The 19,498-nt window shown below is 46.5% G+C and overlaps 1 protein-coding gene across 5 annotated transcripts in view; it reads right to left on the bottom strand.

The window, feature by feature from the left end:
- Positions 1 to 1,638: 1,638 nt before the first annotated feature.
- The window catches only part of LOC126547736 (uncharacterized), a 58,643-nt gene continuing 40,783 nt past the window's right edge, over positions 1,639 to 19,498 (bottom strand). For 3 of the 5 annotated variants that reach the window (XM_050195704.2, XM_050195701.3, XM_055063214.2), the window contains exons 5-7: positions 10,508 to 10,735; positions 1,876 to 1,967; positions 1,639 to 1,767 (exon numbers count right to left, since the gene is read on the bottom strand). In XM_050195704.2, the coding sequence (XP_050051661.1) occupies positions 1,731 to 1,767; positions 1,876 to 1,967; positions 10,508 to 10,735 (357 nt within the window). In that variant the 3' untranslated portion in view covers positions 1,639 to 1,730. The remainder of the gene's footprint in view (positions 1,768 to 1,875; positions 1,968 to 10,507; positions 10,736 to 19,498) is intronic. The other 2 variants (XM_055063215.2, XM_055063216.2) reach the window with 2 other exon arrangements.

The raw sequence follows: 19,498 nt of genomic DNA, 5'->3' as shown, positions 1-19,498 counted from the left end.
CAACACACTGTCGTGTGCACAAAACAGGAGGCGAGCAAGACTATGAGGCTAGCGCCATCTGGTGGCGTTCGCCTCATGAACCCAGCGGAGCGCGCGAGCAAGACCACAGCAGCAGCACCCGGAAAGTCAGAAGAGACAAAGAAAGCTTCTCTTTAGAAACGTCTTCAGTAAGCTGTTTTGTAAACGCCGTCGCGCGGTCTGACGAAGTACGATGGGGCGCCATGACGTAGTACAATGCTCTGTATAAAAAAACTGAGCTACTTCGGAAAATGCCTCGAGACGGCGCCTTTGCCTCAGCATACCGCGTTAAATCTGTGGCGACGATTGTCCACTTGTTTCCAGAAGACAGTGAAAACGGGCCCAGAAGGTCCATGCATACCGACTCGGTCGAACGTTTTGCCAGGTGGGTGAATCAGATTCAGTAATCTTGCAGCCTTCACGGCTGGTGGATTCCGGCGCTGGCAGTCGCGGCAGGCTTGGACGTACAGCTTAAAAGGACTGACAACCAACATTTAAGGACAGTTTTTTTTTATGGGGAAACGAAAAGCTCACCCTCAGTAGTGTTTACAGGTGCCCCGGTTCCAAAAGCACTTCGATATTTTGTAAACAAAATTTTTCGACCTGAGCAGCCTATAAAGAAGAAAGACCCACCTCCAGCAACGCTGGGAAGTGACAGCGATGCCGATGGCCCGCCTCGCAAACTATGAAAGCCGCCATCGTTCTGCTTTCACAGGATGGAGTGCAACTGTGGCTAACCACCTACATTCTGACCTTTTCAACGACTTTCGACAAAAAAAAAAAAAAGCTGGCACAGCAAATTTGCGTGGTTGTCCAGACCTTTCTTAGATTTGTACCGCGTTTTGCCACAAGTACACACTTACGTCAGGGCTGGCTGGCCCCCTGGCGTCGTTATTGTCGGCAGACGAGCCAAGCGAACTCATCGCAAACGCCAAGCGTAGGCAGCGCCACTCTTCTACTCACTACAAACGAAGACGTATCTCCACATTAAAGTGTAGTGCATTGCAATACTAATAAATATAGCAGGAACCGCGTCCACTAGGCACGATATGCCATGGAGAGATTCGCGACCGCCGCGCCAACTGTATGCAGCAGAGCAAGCAGGGGACGGGAGACGCCGTCCCGCTTTGTGCAAGTTGATACGGGCTGATGCCGCATTCTTAACTTCAGGTGTCTTTATTGCGCGCTGTCTATTAGTGTGTGCGTGTTGAGTCTGCAACTATCGGGAATGTGCCGAGTGTGTCTCGCGTCCCAATGGCGAGTGCGGCCAGCTCACAGTAATATTCGTGATACGTGCGAAAACTAGCGGGACATGACACGGCACCCTTTTTGCTTGACGCACTCGACGCTCCTTGTTGCCTTCTCGTGTCATATAGAGCATGATGTTTGTTTATTCATTCGCGTGTAGGATTCAATCGCACTGTTATAAATAATTATTTCACACGCTCACTTCCACGAAATCTACTAACTAATTAGTATTGCCGTGCTTTCGACAAGATGGCGGAGGGCGCTTCACTGCAAGTAGATAGATGCCGTTCGACATTTTTTAATATCCCCCATTCTTTTTCACAAAAAACGGACGACGAGGCAAAGAGTGAAGTGATCCACACAACAAAGGTATTTCAGTAACATGTTTATAAATATGTGGGTAACAAGGAAATGGGTGTATAGGAGAGGGCGAAGGGGCCTGGTGCGTTCTTCTTGCGCCTTTTTCAATGCTGGTCAGGTGCGAAGTCCGATTTGTGCACCCTGGAAGCAATGCCAAGCTCAGAAACGTATCGCACAGTGACAAAGGAAAGACGTGACCAGGAATCGGCCACGGATAACGGACCCGAGAGACCGCGTCGTGTACTGTACCTGACAAAGAGTAGCTGAAGCGTGCCACTGCACTTCCTTATATAGTCCACGGTGTCTTTGGCGCAGCATCCGATGAAGTCGCAACCGTTCACCTGCGAAGTATCAATAAAAAAGAAAAGCACCCGGCAGAGTTGTGCAAACCTTGCAGAATCGCAACCCAAAAACAATGTTGCAGACAAAGAGACCTCGCGGCTGTCTGCAACTTTGTTGCAGCCATTCGCTTATACAGCAACAATTCTAACATTGAATCCACTGCCCCAGGGAGCGTTTTAAGTGCCCTGACGGCACTTGGGGGGAATTCGAAGAAGAACCATGTTTCGAGACGGCCCTCTCGAAGGCGTCGAAGGCGAAGCACAGTGCCCAAAAAATTGAAACGCGAACAGCAACGAACGTCTGTTACGCGCAATCACATTGAAGAGCGACGCGCAATCGCTCTGTAGCTGATTCCTAACCACGAAGTAGCCCCAAGTTTATACGTTCTGAAGTTGGAACTAAGTCGAAGTTACAAATGCAGGCAAAACTGGAAACAAAACAACCCACTGTACTGGATTATAAAGTGTTCGCGTTTCAATTCTTAGCACTGTACATCGGTGTTAAACGCAGCATACTTCCGAAAAGCTTTTATTCGTGCATTCCTGGAATACGTGGAACAGAAACCTATATTTCCACACACTTTTTGGACTGATATCTCGAAACAGGCGTAAGACTAATGATTGCTAGGAACGTGCAGGTTTAATGGTTGGTGCCGGATGGAGAAGTTGAAAACGACACGCTTGCGCTTAATCTTATCACTATTTAGTAGCGGTGTGCGAACAAAGCTTTAGTATACTATGTGTCCTAGCTAACGTTAGCCAAACTGGTCAACGAAAAAAAAAATATTTAGAAAACACGGTGCAATATACAATTATAAGTTTTACGGTGTCCGGTCCTCTGAGGTCTGACAACGAAACACTATATATATTAAAATCGTGACTTGCAGCATGCCTTTTTTTTATTTTTTACTTTTTCGTTGAACTTGGCTAACGTTAGGTGTGACACCCAGGGTGTTTCACGTAACTTAGTCTAAGTAATTTTTTTTTTAAAGTCGCAGTTTCGCCAGAAAGGCGAGGCGGTATCATATAGATTGCGAGAGCAAATTTGCAGACAGCCATACGAAGTAACTATAGCACTTTTATCGGTCGTATCAATTTGTAAACATTCGTTTGCTAACTAAATTAACAAAAATGATGTCAGCGCACAGTAAATATGGACACATCACACTCGATGACCGCAGATCGACACTCGTTGTCGAAACGCTGCTGGCGTGAGCAAGCACGGCAGCAGCAGCGAGCGAAGTGACATTCGCACTGTAAATTCCTTCGACGCAAGTTGAGCGCCGAGAACACGCAGCACACACAAAGGTACGAACCGTCGACGCACCTATACTAGCGGACAACTTTCTGTGGCTATGAATGGAAAGCTGGGCGCGTGGCTATTGCACATGTGCTACGGCGCCGAGTAGTCCGGCAGCATTTGACAGTACTTTTGGTTGCTCGGAACAGACGCTGAATCGACGCAGCTTGCACGTGCGACGGTTTCGCGTTTCCTCTGACACGGAAAGGAAAAGGAGCAAAATAAGTGAACTTTTACACTCAGTGGTATGTTCTGTCTTGTTGCTAACAAGGTGTTTGTTTTCTCTTCCCCAGCTTAAACTAACATGGATTAAAATGTGGGACTGTTTTCAGAAGTGCTCTCAATTGTGCGCGCTTTGCCTCGGTAGCTTTTCCTTCATAGCCACAGAAAGTTGTCCGCCAGTATAGACTCTGCCCCCAACGCTCTGAAGATACGGCCGCGCGACCGTGCGCCGCTGCCACATACGCAGTTTCAGCCCCCCCCTCCCCCTAGTGCTTCGTAACATTGGTGCTTCGCAACGTTTTGGCGTGCTTCCTCCCCGCTCTCCTCCCTTTCGCACGGGCGAGATTGAGCCGCGATCGTCGGCTCCCTTCGCACGCTTTCACTCGCGCATATAGCGTCGGCGACAACGGTGTTATCTCCCTTGGATTATATACGGAACATCACGGCGACGGCAGAAATGCGCCTGGAGTGTCCATATAATTGATATTGCAGTAAAACAGTGGTTAACCGTAACTGGGTGAAACCAAGAACATATGGCGGCGAATGCGCCACATGTCGGCAAACCATATGTCGTTGGTTTCATTCAGTTGCGGTTAACCACTTTTTTTTTTAAATCCTTGGTTCAAGTTACGTGAAACACCCTGTATATGGCGTATAATGCTTACATAAGCGTTAGCTTGTGACGGAACGCTAATGCTATCGCACGCTGCAGAGCGCGGTGCAAACTAGAATAGTGGTATACCGAGTGGAACACTCCCGCAGAAGTAAATCGTTGCGGCGCCACCTAGACGTAAAAAGTTCACGAATTACAAACAAACCAAATTCACACCGCATGCCAACCTAATTTGGTGTATCGTACTATCCGCTCAGCACCGACCACACTTTGCTTTTCCCGCAAATATCGGTATGCTATGGTATGAAAAACTTTATTCAGGTCCTTCGGGTCGCGCTTGATTCCTGTAGCCTCAAGTGGGCCGCTCCCACGTCGGGACCGAAAGGCCTAGCCTCTGGGCCGCATCGCGGGGCCGATGGACTGCCCATGTCTGTTCTACTAGTTCGGGGCTACGGAGAGCCACGTGTCAACGCTCTTTGGTGTTGTCCTTGTCGCTCCGTAACGCAGAGCACCGCCAGAGCATATGTTCCAAGTCTGCTACGCTACTGCATCGCAGGCAATTGTATGAAGCCAAGGCTTCGGGAAATATATTGCTTATTAATAGGGGATTGGGATAGGTCCCCGTCTGCAAGAGCCTCAGGGTGAGAGCTTTGGGACTGTTTAGCTTTATGTGCGGAGGCGGATATCAGCTGCGAGCCAAGTAAAAGTGTTTCGTGAGTTCGTTGTATGAGAGAAGATGGTCCCTGCAGTACGTACCCTCCAAGCCTGGCTGCCCTAGCGCCACGCGGTCTGTAAGCCCTCGCGCAGCGTCGTGAGCCGACTCGTTGAGATTAGTCGGAGCTGCGTCAATTTCTCCCATGTTTGCGGGAAACCAAATGATCGTGTGCGGATTAACGTCCTTGCCGCGGAGGATCGCCAGGGCCTGTATGGAAATGGTGCCCTTTGCAAAGGCTCTCGCTACCGCCCTCGAGTCACTGTGTATTCTGATTTTCTTGCCATCCAGGAGTGCCAGGGCGATGACTACCTGTTCGGCCGTTTCTGGATCCGTTGTATAGAGAGACGCGGAATTCGTGACGATTCTTCTACCATCCAGACCGACCGCGGTGAACGCTCGCCTGCTGGGTTGGCACGCCGCATCGACGAAAGTGCTTTCTTCTACTTCTTCCTTGGCTTTATCGAGCAGGGCTTTGGCTCTAGCTCGCATTCTGCCCACGTTGTGTACTGGTTGTACGTTCCTCGGAATGGGCATGACCGTGATGCAGTCCCTCAGCTTCCTCTGCATCTCACAGTGCTCATCTTCAACCGTGGCGGGCGAGATGCCTATCCTCTTCAAGATTTGTCTTCTGGACTGCGTGGTGGAAAGTGATGCATTGAACTCTCTCCTGCGCCCCCGCAATCTCTTCTAGAGCGTTGTGCATGCCCAACTGCATGAGCATCTCGGTCTTCGTATATATATGGGTAATCCCAGGGCTCTCTTAATGACCTTTCTCAGGAGCGCGTTGAGTTTGTCCCTCTCCGCCCTCTGCCACTCGTGCATTGCAGCGACGTAAGCAAAGTGGCAGAATGAAGGCGTGCACCAAACGGACGACGTTGTCTTCGCGCAGGCCTTGCCGTCAGTTGGCGACTCTCTTGAGTCTAATGGCGTTGTCCGCCTTAGACGCACGATCGTTTGGTTGCTGGAGCCGTTAGACTCGATGATCATCCCGAGGACCCGGATAGAATCCACCCTCGCCACGGTTTTGCCGTCGCTCTTACGTAGCGTGATGTCGGTTTCCTCCAGGGGTTTCCAGCGCTTGGGTTTGGTTTCCCTTCTCTTTGGTCTGTACAGTAAGAGTTCCGATTTCTTTGGTGAGCACCTGAGCCCCATGGATACAAGATACTCCTCCGTGACGTCGATTGCCTCCTGCAGTCCCTGCTCTATTTCACCATCGCTGCAGCCTGTGCACAAGAACGTGACATCGTCCGTGTATATCGTGTGCTCGACGCCGTCAATCTCGGCGAGCCTCTTGGACAGCCCGATCATCGAGAGGTTGAAGAGGGTCGGCGAGATGCCCGCTCCCTGCGGTATGTCCATGATGCTGAGCTTCGTCGTTTCGGCCGTCAGACTACCGGCCTTAAGTGTGGCCGTTCTGCCAGTCAGGAAAGATTTGACGTAGCCGTAGAAGTGCTTTCCCAGATTGAGACCCAATATCGTTTTCAGCATGAAAAAGTCGAGGATGTTGTCGAAGGCCTTTTCCATGTCCAGGCCCACGATGGCCCTCGTGCCTCTCGTCTTGCAATCAATTATGCGGTGCTTTAGGAGCATCATGGCGTCTTGTGTAGATAAGCCCGGCCTAAATCCGATCGTCGCATGCGGGTAGATTTCGTGCTCTTCCAGATGGCGGGAGAGGCGATTCAATATGGCATGCTCAATATGGTCACAAATGTCGGTAATCATCATAAAATGTAGACTTTTGCGCCATATGTACGAAATATAAAGTACAGGCGCACATTTGTGGCCTATGACCTATGAGATCTGTCATCGTGCCTAGTTTACGGCACGCGCCACCAAATCTCGGAGGCGTACAGCTAGATATAGTATACAGCCTCTCTCGTTAAGCCTAAAGCTCCCAAAAATTGAGAAGGAATGTTGGAAACACCACCGAATTGTTACGAGTGCTTTGCGCTCGAACTATCATGAAGCAAAACTAAAGCAAACACAAGCATCACTTGGGAACAAATGAGCCAAACAGAGTAGGACGACGACTATTGCTAGATCAGAAACAGACGGCACTCACTCCGACGGGCGCGGCCATATTCGCATCGCTTAAACTTTATTTCAGATACCAAGCTATTCAAGCTCGGAGGTGGGCGGCCATGCTATTCCAGGTAGTCGTGGCCCTGTGCTTATAGCCTACAGTCCTGTTCACCAGTCATAGCTGGTCCTCGGCGCTTGCGCTCGTGCGCTGGGCCTCCCACTGGTCTTTTGTTGGTAATTGGATGGGCGTTGTCCGTCGACTCTTGTTGCGTTCCTAGACCGTGTGCCAGAGGGTGTTTGGCGTATCGCAGAATTGCCAGTCTCTTGCATTGGTCAAGGGATACATCGCGTCTAGTAGAGTGCTGTGGAGGCAATTTAAATACTGAGAATAACGCACGTGCGCGCAAGAGTCGCAGCATCCCTTACGTAATGCGCATGTGCATCCCACTAACGCAAACACTAAATTCTGGCGTTTGCTGTGTATTGTATATACACTAAAACTCTCTAATATCCGAAATTTCTAATACATATCGACTAGTCTTTGCTATTTGATTCGCATTCAATTCGATATTTTACAATTCGAAGTTGTGGAATATTGGTTTATGTCCGAATTTAAGGGGTAACGACACTTATTGGAGTCTACAGGGCGAAATTTAGGTAACAAAGTCTGGCTGTTTCGAACAGTCCCTCTGCAGAGAGCCACGGTTGCTGCGCAGAGGTGCCAGTTCCTGAGCGAACGCATGGAGCAGATAGCTTCTGTTCAATAATTCCCTTCCATGCAATTAGGATAAGCTGCCTTTAGGCGGCTTACGATTTTTTTTGCACGATTTAGGCAAGACCGTTACTTATTTGTACAATATCAGCGTGTTTCATTGCTTACTGTCACTGTCGCGATCACCTTTCAGTTGTTTCTCATTCACGAGCTCCCCAGAGTCCTCAGTTGACCGTAACTCTAGTTGTGAACTGCATCACGTGTACCCATTTATGTAAATAAGCCTCCTTCCTTTATGACGCGAACGCGTCAAATGGCCCATTGAGCGAAAAACCCGGCATCTGCCGTCTCTAGCAGTGATACGGTAGCTAAATTCGCATTGCCATTGGCTGCGACGTGACGTCACGAGCGCGCCTCAACGGAGCAGAACGGGCGAAAGGGAACACATGCTGCCGCAGTAACATGCCAGTTGTTGCGTGAGGGGAGAGGCCATCGCCGCGACGCAACGTCACACTCGCTCTCACTCTCGGAAGCCGGCGCGCGGTCCGTATCTATCTCTCTCGCTCCCACTGGGCTTAGCTGCTGCGTACGCCCGCCTTCCTTGGAGACCGCTGCTGCTTCCTCGGTCTCTCGTTGCGCAGACCGTCGGTGGCATGCGGCGTTGGCACCGCAGGCTGCTGCTGCTTGCGGGCTTGAGCAGCACGTACCGCTATGGTACATTACTCGCAGCGCGAAATTCGAAGGACCGCTCAACGGCCTCCAACTGGAAAGTTATGCTTTCACATTCACAACTCATAAGTGCTTAGGTGTCCTCAGATTTTTTTTTTCTTACCAAACGGACTCCACTGTTATATTTCGCTTTGGTTAGAAATGATAGAAAATCGATATTCGATTAGATATTCCAAGGTAGTTTCTCTAGAATATTCGATTTGAGAATCTCGCTTTCCGAACTCTCCGACATAAAATTTCAGTGGGAGAAATATGGCACCACACTTCAGAAATAACATATTGAAAGCTAGAAAAAGTTCACAGGTAAAGAAACACATAATTTGCATTAATACATTACTTATGTATCCGTTCGATCATCAAGTTTTTTTAGCGTAATCAATACACTCGATTCACGTCCTAAATCAGGCCGTTGACCAAGTGTAGTGCGAAGAGGCAAAAAGTAGTTGTCCAATGCTCTCAACATGTGGCGTAGCTTCTTTCCTTCCTGAGCAGGAAACGAGCAAGAGAAATAACTAAATAAATTCAAGGGTTTTACGTGCCAACACCACGATCTGATTATGAGGCACACCGTAGTGAGTGCACTCCGGATTCATTTTGACCACACGAGGTTGTTTTACGTGCACCTATATCTATGTACACGAACGTTCTTGCATTTTGACCCCATCGGTATGCGGCGACCTCAACAGCGCCAAGTCATAGCCACTATTCGATACCTCGGCGGGTCACGAAGCGAAGCAGTCCAACGGCAGATGCATTATGTCGTCATGCGCCTCGCCGCACTCACTAGACGCACAATTTGCAGAGTGCATTTCGTAACTGAACGCCACCTGAGCAATGACCCGGCTCAATTCTCTAGAAATGAAAAACTATTGTTAATTACTACTCAACATACTAACTAATACTTAAAATACTAATAAGCTAAGTTTAGTTAATTATATTATTTGCGATTGTCAAGGAGTACCTGACACATTTTAAAACGAATCATGTACTGCCGCAGATATCACCTTTTGTATCCACTACACTGTCACTATAAGCTTCTGTCCACTTTCGATGAAACACTCGATATATTCAGTGGTTTTAATGTCATGATAATAATTAAGTGCTATGGCATTGTTCCAATCAATTTTAAAGGGGCCATATATTTTGGCTTGCCTGCACTGTTTTACTTTACATGCGCTTCTCTTTTCATTCCCTCCTCCCGAAAGAGTAGGCAGGCGTACCCATCTCGGTGGCAGTTGTCAGCTTGCTCGCTCCCTGTCTTTTTTTTTTTTTGCGTGTGCTTTTATGTTTCCATGTCTAATAATAATAATAATAATAATAATAATAATAATAATAATAATGATGATGATGATGAAGCTCATATTGAACCAGTATTCAGATATCGCGAAAACAAATAAAGTGCTAAAAAACTGACAACCCAGTATCAAGTCAGCCCAGGTTTAAAGGCTGCCTACCCTAAGCGATGTCGTGTTGGCTGAGTTCCCACCTGCCAGCTTCGTTTCAAAAAGAATTATCTTGGTCTGAAGGCGATTCTTTGCCTTCGGAGTTTTTCACGCATTTTGCGTACTACAAACGAGTGCTTAGCGAACTAATTCCTCACGACAGCACAATGTGATTGTGTTTTTGATTTTTTTTCTTCTTTTGTCCAGCAATAGGTTACTCGTCCCATCTACATAACATGCGAAGGAATCACGATAAATTAATGAATTGAATAAATTCGCTATTTAATTAGTAACCTCAGTGGGCGCGTTATTATTGCTAAACCGAAGCCAGCCAGCGCACATTTTCATTAACCAAGGATCCCGAGGCAATCACCAGCTCCGAGGTATCTCCAACATTGCCACTGCTTTTGCGGCAAATGAGCTCCAAGATGCTGTAGCGTTACTTGAGGGGAAGTACGCAATGCACGCGTCAACCCAATCTATCGCGTGTTCGCATTCGCTTTAACCTCGTCTAAAGTTCATTTTAACAACGAGAGAATGCTGAAAGGACAAGCATTTATCACACTCACCCAACTAAAATGCACGGAACGGTGACAAATTTTCTCACCACGCACACGGCTTTGTATAAAGCGACCTTCATTGTCGACTTTTTCGTACAATGAGACGCTTTCCTTGTTTTTCTTGTTTTCTCGCCTTCTCTTATCTTAGAACAGAGCGTCATGAAGACGACGTCGACAAACAACTTCGCTTTTTCTGACTCGCGACACGTGTATGCACACGCATACCTGGACGAGGAAGTCGCCGGGCCGGATGCGCCCATCTCTCGAGGCCAGGCTCCCCGCGTAGACGGCCTTGACGACAGGTGCATTCGGCGTGTCGCGGGCGTCAGGATCGCAGTCGCGCAGGCTGAAGCCCAGCTTGGTGTGCCAGCCGCGATGGAGCTTCACGGCGACGCACTCGATCTGCGCATTCGCGATACGGACACCTCGATCCTGCACGTGCGCCCTGGTAATCTGTTGGAGGTGAAGGACGCGCCCGCCGCTACGACGCTCGGCTTACTGCGCGTGCAGACTCGTTAAGTCCGGGCACGCGCGGCCACCGCGATCTTTCGTCGTGCCTCCCTCGGCTCGAGTCTTCCGTTGCAAACACGAAAGCTGGAAATCACGTCTCTCTAGTGTAAACAGCTGATATACCACGTGTCGTCACCGGCGTCACGAGACGACAGCAAGTTCTTAATATAGGCGGAAAAATAGAGGAGTCATGTTTTTTTTTTTTTTCGCACCCCTTTTTTTCTGGGGAAAGGTGTGCTTTTTAGAGTGCTTGTCGGAGCGCACTCCATCTGCGCTCGCGTGTACCGTATTGTCAATGCGGCGGAGATACGAGACGTTGGTGCCGGTCTTCTGCGTGCAGCGATGATTGCGAAAGCTTTTGCGGTTATCCTCGCATTGCCAGATGCTTCAGTAGCACTTGAATACGATACTCTGGCATAGTGCGCTTGGCTACAAGAGAGCGTTCACAATAGTAGCTACGATAAGACTTTCGGTTTGGACTTTATGCAGCATTCTAAACTATTCAGATTAACAATATAAGAAACGCACGCTTTTCATGTATAAATACCTAAAGATAAAGGTTCACACCTTGGTATTGCGCCGCTTCGAGAATCTTCGAGAATGATTTAAGCCGAGGGCAAACACATATTTATGGGGAAAATAAAGCAGCACTTCCGGAGTCTGGGCACAGCAAAGGTTCTTTCGTTCATCCAGAAAAGGAAGTTAACTATGTGGGAAGACAAAATGAGCTACTTGCCGATAAAGCCCTCCATGTGGTTGCGCATTAGCATCCAGATCGTTCATAAAATTTGGCCCCGCGTGCACTTATCCCTTGAAGAAAGCTCCGACTCAAGAGCACGTTCAGAACAGGAATCACACCGTTATTTGCGAATTTCAACCCGCAGAAAGCGATAGAAAAACCGTGCTTTCTCTTCGTCGAAGAGTACTACACTCCCTCGATTCCCTGATCAAAATGGCGTTGGTTCGGCTTGACTGTTCAGAGACATTAGCCAATCCCCAAATTGCGTTTCTTTTTTGCGACCTCCTCGCTAAAATAAGCGCTCCGAAGGCTCCGATGTCGCTCCGAGCTACTATATTGAGGACCACTTTGCTGAAAGCCACGGGAAAACATTCGACAGAGATGTGCCTTGTTGCAAACGATCGAGAAGGTCATCCGCACTTCGGCAACTCTTCCCGGCGTAACGGTCACGGCCTGGTCACTATGAGCGATCATGAAATTATCAAGTACCTCTGCGTCTCGAAATCTTGCTCCTGGGAAAGAAAGAAAGAAAGAAATGAAGAAAGGCGAAAAAAATAAGAAAAAGCTTGACTGTCTCTGAAACGCCGGGTTGTCGTTAATTTTTTATTAGTGAGGGTTGTTTTTCTTTTACTTTTTTCATTCAGCTTGCTAAAAACTACGCTGACTCGCTGTGTTGGCGATGCTCAGCATGAGGTCGCGGGTTCGATTTCCCGTCACGGCGGCCGCCTTCCGATGGAGGTGGAATGCAAAAAACACTCGTGTATACCAGATCATCTTTAAGTTGTGCAGAATTTTAAAAAAATCACTTCTGGTAGATATGATAATTTCATTCCTTGAGCGGGAATATTTAAAGAGGCGTACATTACTTGCACGACAAATGGAAACACATTCATCTGATTAACAACCTTCAATAATTAATTTATTTATTATTTTACGGCACACATTGCAATTTACAAATTGTAGCCGGTGAGTTTGCAAGGCGTATCCACTTAGAATGAATTTTCAGGATGACAACAGTTTCGAGATACTCATTGCCAAAGTGTGCAACGAAATACATGGGCGTTCATGCTACTTTTGTGCTGCAATGAATGAAAGAGAGTTTCGTTGAAAAGTAAGCGGAACAACAGTGCATCTTGAAACCCATGCCACCCTTAAAATTTGTTCCCAGTGAATAAGACTCGCAAACTCATCGGCTACAATTGGTAAATTGCAATATGTGCGTAAAGTAAGAAATTAATTAGCGAATTTCCGTCAATTAGTTGATATTATGTTTTGATTTTTTCGTGCAAGTAATGTCCGCGTTTCTTAATATTCCAGCTCAAGGGATGAAATTATGCTATCTGCCATAAGTGATTTTAAAAAATTCTGTAAAGCTTAAACGTGACCACGCGAATACTGTGCTTTGGGCGCACATTATCCACTTTGGGCGCACTGGGCTATCCTGGTTTCACAGACGCCGTCGTCTGAACGACGTTCGTGACCCCGGCACGATCACCGAGAAGCAGCATAATTATGCGGGAGGCGTCGGAAACACGAACGACAGGTACGCAGGCCGGAGGCATTCCGCTAGAATACGGTGTCCTTGCGAAGAATGTTCTGCAAGCTGAGAAGCGGAGCCGCACGAGAACCGGCTACAGCCATTGTCTAAAAACGGGCGACACGAGGTACAGGAACGCCGCGATGACTTTGGACGCTGAAGAGGAAAGAAGAGCTGTTCAGGAAAAAAGCGGGCAGCCTCGACAAGCGAAGACAGCAGAGCACATGTTTTCTTTCTTTCTTTCTTTCTTTCTTTCTATCTTTCTTTCTTTCTTTCTTTCTTTCTCACTATATTTCGCCTTCCAGAGGCTATGTCTATCGCGAGGGTAGCGGTGGACAACTCGAATCTAGTGCTAGTCTCTTTAAACTTTCAACTTTCTTTCAATTTCCAACTTTATTTCGCATTTTCCTTCTTTTCTACAGCAGAAGAAAATGCGAAGGCAGGAACAAAAAGCTGCACAACCGCAGCTTGACGAGGTTCCTGTCCCCTTTCTTTAACAACCAGTTGCAGCATATTCACAAAGAGAATGTGGGTAGAATGTACAAAACGAACTGACATTATACATACATCCATATTCACATCAGAACATACATAACATCCATATACATTTACAACTGTGCAAATACTTATCCACACCTACCTAACATATATACATATTTACATCTATGCATGTAGACATACATCCATATCCAAAAAAAAAAGAAAAAAAAAAGATCATGCACAAATGATAAGCAACATCTGTAAAAATATACGCTGAAATAATACCAACAATATTACTCAGAATGTAACGGCAATGTCCTGCAAAGCATAAAAAGATATGCGGAACGAGGAAAAAGTGAGACTTGGAACTTGGCAAAAATTTTCAGACCTTCTAATTTAGAAAAATTGACTTTTATTAATTAAATTTGATTTCAGTGCCTTTCTCGTAATATCGTTTAGTTCGGTATGGGAAGCATATTTTCGAAATATCTGTTCTTGGCATTTCTCAGGAATTTATTTAAACAGTTTCTGTACATTTCAAATGAAGTCCGCAGGATCCCGAGTCTTGAGAAACTTTGCATACAAATAATTTTTTTCGCGGATTATTCTGAGGCATTTATCAGTAAGCCATGGTTTCCTTATTTTCGATTTTTTTTTTTTCATTTTTTTTGTGCAGGAAACAACCTTCGTAAACGTTTAAAAGTACATGCATAAATATATTATACGCTTCATCTGCGTCTGTGCAGTCAAGTACAGAGCTGAAATCTATTCTTCTTATTTCCGTGCAAAAATTTGCTAGAGTTTTCTGGTTAATTGCTTGAGTCTGAAATGGCTCAGAACGATGAGACTTCCAAAATTCGCGATTCACCTTATAAATCATGTACACGGGCGAGTGATCTCCTATGTTTCCTTCAATTACACCAGACTGCACATAGTCGTCCGAGCTATTTGTGATAAACAATCAAGCATGCTTTCGGAGTTGGTACAGATTCGTGTGGGTGCCGCAATTACGTTTCTGCAGCAGAAAGAATCAAGAACAATATGCAAACTTCGCCAATTCAGTGTATTTACTAAAAGGTTAATAAGCCGCCAATGACAAGTTGCAAGTGATTGGTGCTGATAAGGCGCAACAATCTTTCAAGAAGCGCGAAAAACTCTCAATGTCGCCGCTAAGGGGACGATACACAACAGTGAAAACACAGTTGTGTGATTCTACACTTAACACTTCGCAATCTGTTGTCAATGCAGAGTAAGCTGGAAGCATGCTACATTCAATTTGCTCAGATACAAGCTGTAATACAGCCCCGCCACACCTATCAGAACGGTTAAAATAGAAGATTTGGAAACCAGGAATTCGAAACACTTCCTCGTCTGACCGATACCATGTTTCCGTAATCATTACATTGTGAAATTGAAACGGTAAGTCACCGAGAAGCGCGATAAATTCGTTATGTTCGTGGATAGCCGACTATGTGTTACAGTGAAAAAATGAAAGGTAATCGTACGAATTCGGCTTTATGACGTCTCTTGGTGAAACCATTCCCATGCGGCGTCTTTCTAGTCCAGAGAAGTTGGAACTGTACATACGGCGCTGAGGGAAGGAGGAGGAGCATGTCAGGGGATGCGTTCGCTACATGGGTTTCCAGCCACGATAAACTCTAATAACTTCAATTGAATAAATACAAAGGGATACTGTTTATTTCATCATTTCAAACTATAATAGGACTGTGAGTATAACTTCAGTAAAAGCTAACCTAGCCCTTGTCCCACTTCGTTTCCGTCGCAAAGTTGTTCGTCCTGTACAATTTCATAAAAACTCCTATCATATATCCCACTTCACGACGACCGCATCCACCAAACGCAGTACATTCCAAACCACACCGATCACCGTCAGAACGTATACGAACTTATTCATGCAAGCCTGTTTTTCGTCTTCTTCCATTATTGATACACCGTACTTCTCAGGATTGGAGCCGCCTTTCCAATAACAAATAACATCACCAATAACAAAGTTTCTCGCGAACGCTAGCTAGCCTTGTATAATCATGCGAAATTGTTGTATAGAGAAACGGGGTGGGAAAGACAGTGAGGTTAACCGGAAGAGAATCTGGTTTGCTACCCTGCACTGGGGGAAGGGTAAGGCCAAATGAAAGACGGAAAGAATAGCGAATAGATAAAGCAAATTGCACGGAAGAAAATAAATAGATGAGGTGGGGAACATCCGTGAGAACCATATAGTCTCTATAATAGGCCACTCGAACGCAAAAGCTTCAAGGGTGCCTTGACGGACTTGTGGTGTGATGACTGCATAGGCTGGCGTTCCAGGACTGTCTGCTCCGAAAGCGGCCGGTCGTCAAGACGGGCCAGCGCAGTCGCGAGTGACTGCCTGTGTATGGGCTGCTATTAGCAAAACTCATTGAGTTTGTATACTGCTGCTTTGTAACCACTCCCTTCTTCTATGCCATATGGCCGTGAGGATCATATAAATAAAATAGATAAAAAATAGTTAGCGCCTGCCTGCTAGGCCATGGTACAGTGTGGTCAGGGTTCGATCGCCACTGCCGCCAGATGACAAAGCTTGCTCTGTTCAGCGACCGTACGCCTTGCGTTTGCTTCTAACTGATTCAATAGATGAGTGCCTGACCATGAATTCTGCCTCCGGAACTGCTCATTGTGAAGCGAAGAAAAGAGAGAAGGGAAGGCAAGGAGGTGAGCCAGACGCGCGTCCTGTTTATGGAGGAGGAGGTGGGGGGAGTTAAGGGGATAAAAAGAGAGCGCTAGCTGAGTGGACAGCTAGCGCTCTCATGCTTGGAGTGACCTTTAAGGCAACAATGAATCGTCACAAGTGTAGCTTGCAACACTCCCGAATGTGATCACTTTGATCCACAGCATCGATCGGAAGGCTGCACAACACGTGAAACATCACGACGTTTTCTAATGACTGGACGATAGCGCACTCGTAAATGGTGGCAGGCGAATAGTTCCAAACGCTGGAGACATCATCCTGCCTCTCCGGAAAGGTTATATCAAGGCATGAGTGTAACGCTCTTGGTTATGGGCGTGACCGAACAATCAGAAATGTCACAATGGGCCAGAGAGACCTGCAGGGGACCGATCCACTCTCGCGGGGACAGGAACTCCAATAAGAAAAGTCATTTTCAGAGCTAGACATGGTGCTATGAGCGACACGTTCTTAAAAATTGTGCCACTTTCAGCGTCTAACAGCTTTAAGAGAAACACTTTTCAAAGAGTTTACGCGTTTCTTTGCTCTTTTACTCCACCTTCTTTGCACCGCGTGCTAGCCCATGCTAAGGCAACTCGCTCACCCTGTAAAATGCATCGGCCCTAAGCATTGCGTACCGCTGGGGCCATGGATATTTGTGCTGCACGCGTCACGGCATGCCTGCCAGATGAGGACTAGAAGTACGTATTTAAGAAGCAGCGGCGAATAGCGGCAGGCTTTGACCACCCGTCACCGACGGTAAATGTGTTCTGTTTACAGCGGTCCAAGTTTGAAAATTATAACCAAACTTTCATAGCTCACATCGTTTCTATCGGCAGCGTTACGCATCGCGTGGTGCTCTAAAGTGTCCACAAGGGCCGCCCTTTAGTCAGAGGAGCACTCCCAACTTGCGTCATTTTTAACCTTGTTTTAACCTGGGTGGTCGTTCGGTGGCAAGCGCATACAAAATGGAGACAATTAGGTGGAAGAATCCCTGGCGTGCTCTTGCAAGGCTTAAATTATGAGGTTTTACATGCCAAAACCATGATCTGATTATAAGGCACGCCGTAGTCGGGGACTCCGCATTAATTTTGATCGGGCATTAATTTTGATCAGCTGCGGTTCGCTAATGTGCACCTAAATCTAAGTAAACGGGTGTGTTTGCATTTCTCCCCCATCAAAATTCGGTCGCCGTGGCCGGGATTTGATCCCGCACCTCGTGCTTAGCAGCGAAACACCAAAGCCACTAAGCACCCACGACGTGTCCTTGCAAGGCTGTGCGTGTCTCAAGCTAACGACATCCTCCTCCCCGCCCTTTTTAGTTCTACGACTTGCTATGCTCGTCAAAACAGCTAAGAGGGTGCCAACTTTCCGCTTTGACTTCGACGCACCAATCGCTGATGTAGATAAAAAAAATTAATGGCGACTTATCGGTAAATACGAGAGAAGCGCGTTAACATTACGTCGCAGCTCTTTAAGGTCTCGGATCCATGAATTAAACCGCGTTATAACATTGCAAAGTGCTGTCTATGCATATAAACATACAGGGTGTTCAAAATTAAGCTTTATGGTTCTCTTAAAATTAGCCACTGGAAGGCACGCGAAGGCCACCTGTGCAAAGAAGTTATGTGGGCAGGGGGACACAAAGTCAGATGATAATTATTGCTGTCAGCAGCCGAATTAACTAACATTGAGTAATTAACTTATTGTTGACTGCAGTAAGTGGGTATGTTTGTATTGAAAGGTTAGAGGCAGTCGTGTTTCTACACAGTATCAGTTGGAAGGATTCTTCTAGCGTGTATGTGCTCCGAAATATCCGACTCCAAATTTTAATTGTCGTTCGCATGATTACGCATGTAAGCGAGTCAGAATCGGCGCGAAGCTCCTCCCTGATTGGACGCGGCTGTTGCGTGCGGCGTTTAGTCTGACAACGGGACGGAGGCATTGGCAAAGATGATAACTATCCCCCTTCTCCTCTCGGCTGGCGAAATAAAAAAAAAATACAGGGTCTCTTAAGATCTCTCTTAAGAGGTGAACGGCGAAAGCATACTCTTAATTCCTCCTCTTATCATTCGCCTCTTTCTCTTTGCCTCTTCTCTATGTCTTCTTTCTTTTCCTCTTGCTCTTCTTTGTCCCCTTTTTCTTTCCTTCTTCTCTTCACCTATATTTTCTTTTCTTCTCTTCACCTCAAATCATTTCGGTAATCACAAGTCATATACGATTCATTACGGATCATTAGAAGTCATTCGTCATTACTACTCATTACTAAGTATTCTTAGTCATTTGTACGCATTTGTAGTCGTTACAAGTCGTCGTTAGACATATCAGTCATTTCGTAGTGATTAGTAGTCATTATGACAAGTCATTTCAGTCATTATTAATAATTACTGTTCATTACTAAGCATTTTTAGTCATTTCTAATGAATTGTAGTCGTTACACGTTGTCGGTAGACATATTGGTCATTTCGTAGTCATTACAAGTCATTTCAGTCATTATTACTCATTGCTGGTCATTACTAAGCATTTTTAGTCATTTCTAATCAATTGTAGTCGTTACCATTTGTCGTTAGACTAGTCATTAGAAGATATTTTAGTCATTATTACCCATTACTGCTCACTAGTAAGCATTTTTAGTCATTTGTAATGAACTGTGGTTGTTACAAGCCATCGTTAGACATATTGGTCATTTCGGAGTCATTAGTAGTGATTACACGTCATTAGTAGTCACTACTAGTCATTATTAACCTCTACCAATCTCTTTTGTAAAGTTATCATTCACTAACTGTCACTATCAATCATTTTTCATTCTTTCATCTCTCCTTAATCTGCCTTCATATGGCGTGATGACGCTTCGGCGGACACTCCGGCGGTCAGGTCTACTGACAAAAACTTCTCCATGAGCCTAGAAAGGCTTTCTCCTTAAAAATCGAACCCGGAACCGCTGTCGTAACACGCGACCGCGCAGCCTTAACGATGGCAGCAGCAATGGCGCGAGCGGAGAAGCCGGAGGGCAGTGCGCGTGCGTAATGGTGACTAGACGAGCGGGCATGGTCCTTGCCTGGGCTACGCAAACAAAGCGACTGTTGATTTCCAAGTGCTGCAAGTTTTATCGAAATCAAGAGCAAGAACTGCATGGCACACCGCGCTGTCATATCTTGATTTCGCCAGCCGAGAGGGAAAGGGGAACAGTTATCATCTTTGCCTATGCCTCCGCCCCGTGGTCAGGCT

Source organism: Dermacentor andersoni, chromosome 1 (genome assembly GCF_023375885.2).
Source record: "Dermacentor andersoni chromosome 1, qqDerAnde1_hic_scaffold, whole genome shotgun sequence".
Taxonomy (NCBI): domain Eukaryota; kingdom Metazoa; phylum Arthropoda; class Arachnida; order Ixodida; family Ixodidae; genus Dermacentor; species Dermacentor andersoni.
The sequence above is the reverse complement of the archived record's forward strand: the minus strand, read 5'-3'. Positions and strand labels throughout refer to the sequence as shown.